Source organism: Alosa pseudoharengus, unplaced genomic scaffold (genome assembly GCF_046254945.1).
Source record: "Alosa pseudoharengus isolate Yale_2024_CS ecotype anadromous, Long Island Sound unplaced genomic scaffold, YU_APseudo_1.1 YU_APseudo_1.1_scf_7, whole genome shotgun sequence".
Classification (NCBI taxonomy): Eukaryota; Metazoa; Chordata; class Actinopteri; order Clupeiformes; family Clupeidae; genus Alosa; species Alosa pseudoharengus.
Window position 1 is genome coordinate 34,940,157 of NW_027468859.1, and position 4,346 is coordinate 34,944,502.

General features: G+C 42.5%; 1 protein-coding gene and 1 long non-coding RNA gene across 3 annotated transcripts; both read left to right on the forward strand.

Annotated features, from left to right (window-relative positions):
* On the forward strand, nucleotides 1-1,140 carry htr1e (5-hydroxytryptamine receptor 1E). The gene has a single exon (XM_076272407.1). The coding sequence runs from the start codon at nucleotides 1-3 to the stop codon at nucleotides 1,138-1,140; it is 1,140 nt and encodes a 379-aa protein (XP_076128522.1).
* Nucleotides 1,141-1,461: 321 nt separating this feature from the next.
* Nucleotides 1,462-3,752, forward strand: LOC143109432 (uncharacterized). 2 transcript variants are annotated; one of them, XR_012983860.1, is made up of 5 exons: nucleotides 1,462-1,803; nucleotides 2,519-2,604; nucleotides 2,873-2,960; nucleotides 3,064-3,287; nucleotides 3,468-3,752. It is a non-coding gene; the product is annotated as an uncharacterized LOC143109432 (long non-coding RNA). The 2 variants fall into 2 exon arrangements; XR_012983859.1 differs by having other exon boundaries at nucleotides 1,469-1,803; nucleotides 3,064-3,752.
* Nucleotides 3,753-4,346: the final 594 nt, after the last annotated feature.

Sequence of the window (4,346 nt, forward strand, 5' to 3'; positions counted from 1 at the left end):
ATGGAGATGGAGCGGTACCTATGGGGGAGCTCGGAGGTGCCCCCCAATGCCACAAACTGCACTGACGTGCCGACGGGGGCAGTGTTTCGAGTCCCCATGGTGACCGAAAGGCTCGTGGTGGTGGTCCTCCTCGGGGTCTTGACCTTGCTCACGGCGCTGGTCAACATAGCGGTGATCGCAGCCATTTGCACGACCAAGAAGCTCCACCTGCCCGCTAACTACCTCATCTGCTCTCTGGCCATCACCGACCTCCTGGTGGCCATCCTGGTGATGCCCGTCAGCGTGGTCTACATCACCATGACGACGTGGGCGATGGGCCAGGCGGTCTGCGAGGTGTGGCTGAGCGTGGACATGACCTGCTGCACCTCCTCCATCCTGCACCTGTGCGTGATCGCGCTGGACCGCTTCTGGGCCATCACCAAAGCCATCGAGTATGCGCGCAAGAGGACAGCCCGGCGGGCCGCCGCCATGGTCGCCGCGGTATGGGTCATCTCCGTCTTCATCTCGATGCCGCCCCTCTTCTGGCGGCACCGCCACAAGGCCACCGTGGCCACCCAGTGCGTCATCGAGCACGACCACGTGGGCTACACTATCTACTCCACCCTGGGGGCGTTCTACATCCCCATGACCCTCATCCTCGTCCTCTACTACCGCATCTACAGCGCGGCCAAGACGCTGTACCAGAAGCGCGGCTCCTCCCGCCACCTCAGCGGCCGCAGCACGGACAGCCAGCACTCGCTCGGCCACTGCCGCGTGGTGCACACCTTCTGCGTGTCCGACCTCTCCACCTCGGACCCCTCCATGGAGTTCGACCGCTTCAACGTCACCATCCGCATCCCCTCCTTTGAGGCCGACCTGGACGTGCCGGACGAGAGGAACCAGATCTGCACCCTGCGGGAGAGGAAGGCGGCACGGATCCTAGGGCTCATCCTGGGGGCCTTCATCCTCTGCTGGTTGCCCTTCTTCATCAAGGAGGTCCTTGTGGGCCTGCGGCTGGTCAGCCCCTCTCTTCAGGTGTCGGACTTCCTCACCTGGCTGGGCTACATCAACTCCCTCATCAACCCACTTCTTTACACCAGTTTCAATGACGACTTCAAGCTGGCTTTTAAGAAGCTGATCAGGCGGAAAGGGCACGCATAAAGCGTTTTGCAGACTTCTCAGTAGCTGATCAGGCGGAAAGGGCACGCATAAAGCGTTTTGCAGACTTCTCAGTAGCTGATAGAGTAAAGGCTTTGATTACAGGCTCTTATCCCAGGGAGTAGGGGCAGATTTTTGAAGATGCAAATTCTAATGTTTATGTATGTAATGTTTATGTATATGACTGCACTTGAAGGAATTTACATAAGGCAACATGTGCTGCACCCTAGAAGGCACATTTGGCATTGCTCTGTAAAATGACATGCTGGACACTGTTGTATTTAAAAACAATTTCCATGGAGTGGGTCATGTAGGACCTACACTGAAAAAAATGGAAATAGGGGGTCTTTGATTTGACACAAATTAATTTGATATATGCAACATGATTGTTTTATATTCCGCTTGCAAACGTGTTTTAATTAAGTAGATTTCAAGAGATAATTTTGAATGCTGGATGTAGACATTTTTCTTGTGTTGATCGAAAGTGAAAATTTTAAGTTCAGACATACTCCAGAGCAGCAGGTGGCTGTAATGTGTCATTAAAAAAAATACATAGTAGTAGAAGAAGAAGTTTTTGAAGCATGGTTTGACCGTTAAAGTTTGGATATCTATCATCAGTGACTGAAGTGGAAGAGAGAATGGCAAATCGAATTAGCCTACTGAAGGGTAAGTTTATCAACCTTATGATCATGTTATATTAGACAATAAATCTCCTAGCTGTTTTCTTACAGTATTACAGCGTTGCAAAGTTGACCCTTGATGTCTTTGTATTATTTTTTGGTCCGTTTCTTTCTACCAAGTTAACGTTAGCCTAACCAACCAGTTAGCTGCATCTGTTGGGCGGTTGGAAAAATACATAAATCATAGTAAAGCTAAATTGGGGTTGGTTTGGTACAGTCCATTAATTTGATCACGTTTGAAGCATAATAAGTTGTATGTGAGTGAAAAGCCTGTTAGCCTGTGTGCGCCAAGTGTGTTGCCAGCAAATGGCTGCCTAAAAGCAAGCTAGCATAGCCACGTGGACAAAAAGCCATTTGCAAAGTTACATTATAGCATCCAAAAACGTTTAGCCCTAGGAAGTTGTCTCCCCATATGATGAAAATATGAAATATAAATATTTTGATTTGTTTATGCAGGCAAAAAAACAGGCAGTACAGTGTACGCATACAACTTTTTTGTTACTGAGTCTAAGATGTAGTGATGTTACTGTTTGAAGTCACTGAAGTTTGATCTTTTATTTATTTATGAATTTACTGTTGATAAAATGAATGTCTTATACACCAATAAATGCCTGTTATGCCAGATGTGTGGTGCAGTATGCGTATGTTTTGTCTGGCACTGTCGTATGAAACTAATTTTCTTCCTGCTAATCTTATTTCAGATCAACACGGAATTTCAAAAGAATCACAATTGTCCCACTTCAATCCAAGTTCCTGTCTCCAAGCAATGATTAAGCAAATTACTGATGTGAGTAATGCAGAGTTTTAATCATGCAAACCTTACAGAGGCTAATATTTTTGATCATGTTGATATTGATACTTCTTCACATATTGTTCTATTATTATTCTATTATTCATCACATCCTAAAATTTGTGATGATCTCGGGAAGAATAAAGTATCTATCTATTGTATTCGTCTAACTTTTTGTTTCTTTTTATCATATGGTCGTTTACAACAGTGGCTGACTTAAATGAAACTTGGATTAATGTGCTAATCAATAATGTTTTTATTTCAGTGTGATATAGATGCTGGCCGAGTGTCTCCTGAAGGGACTCTGTATCTACACGGGGGAAGATCCTGAAAACTTTGTGCAGGAATATGTGGTATGTACATGAACATGTCTATTTTTCACATTCATTTCTCAATAGGGCTTTGTTAGAGGGTCTCATTTTCTTACTGTTATGTGCATTTGTCTGCCTAATTCAGGTCATGGATGAAGTTGAAGACAACTGTTGAGGTTTATGTCCTGAGAGAACATGAGGACACTGGGGTCGTACTCCAAGGAATAAAGTTTTTGACAGATCTACATGGCCGTTAGCTGTCACTGATGATGTCGGAGTTGATAACCTCATGTACCTGCCCGTGCTTAGATACACCTTTGAGGCATTGTAAAAAATCTTCATGGAGCTGGATGAAGGCAAACTCCAAAGGTTGGTTAAAGAACAACCTGTTTCAGTGAATGACTTTCCATTTTTATTTTTTGAAAAAGAAATACTGTTTTTATTATGTTGAAACCTGAAAGGACTATCAATGGCTGAGTGACCACGGGTCATGAAATCTTTTTGTGGATGTTTTTTATTATTATTAATTATTAATTATCTTTATTTTAGGAACTAGAAATGTCACCTTTTGGTCAGTCATCTTTGAATCTGGTCCATCAGTCTTCAGGCCTGATCTCTCACTTTCTTTCTCTTCTCTCCCTCTCTCTCTTCCCCCTTCTCTCTCCCTCTCTCCCCTTCTCCCTCTCTCACTTCTCTCTCTCCTCTTCCTCTCTCACTCCTCTATCTTTCTCCTTTCCCTGTGATGTTTGCTGCACTTTTTTCCATTTGTCAATTGCTGGATAAAAAACAATACTGTGTATTTCATGTTGCTTTCAATAAAAATTGACTACTAAACTGACTTGACTCTTTTCAGTAAAAAGATGTATGACAGATGTCTGCAATTCTAGAAAGAAAAAAAAAACAGTTAAAACACACTGTTCTGTTACTATAGGGACATAAAACTTTAAGAGTTTATTTTTTTAGCATTAATAAATGAAGTTAGAAGTACCTTTTACAATCTATTACTATTGACATGATAAAATTACTTTTGCATTACACAATACATTGGTATTACATAAATATGAAGGTATTATCTTCATTCAACATGATTTTTTTATGTAATACGATGTGATTTCAATGTGTAGGTTTTACAAGAAACGATTAACTAGAACAAAAGTGTAAAAATTGTGTCAGCTGGACACATTCTGATTATGTGGGACCGATGTACACATTAAAATCATGTAAATTCAAGGAACTTTTTTTTCAGTGTAGTGTTGTTTGTAATGAAGCTCACTGATGCAAGAAAGCAAGATGCAACGTACTACTAAACTAAACTACACAGCAATGTTTTGGCTTACACCAAGACTTTACTGTCATAACAGGAGATTTTCTATTAAAACATGTACAAAAGGAGTGTGAATTACCTATTAAGTATGATAAATGAGTCCA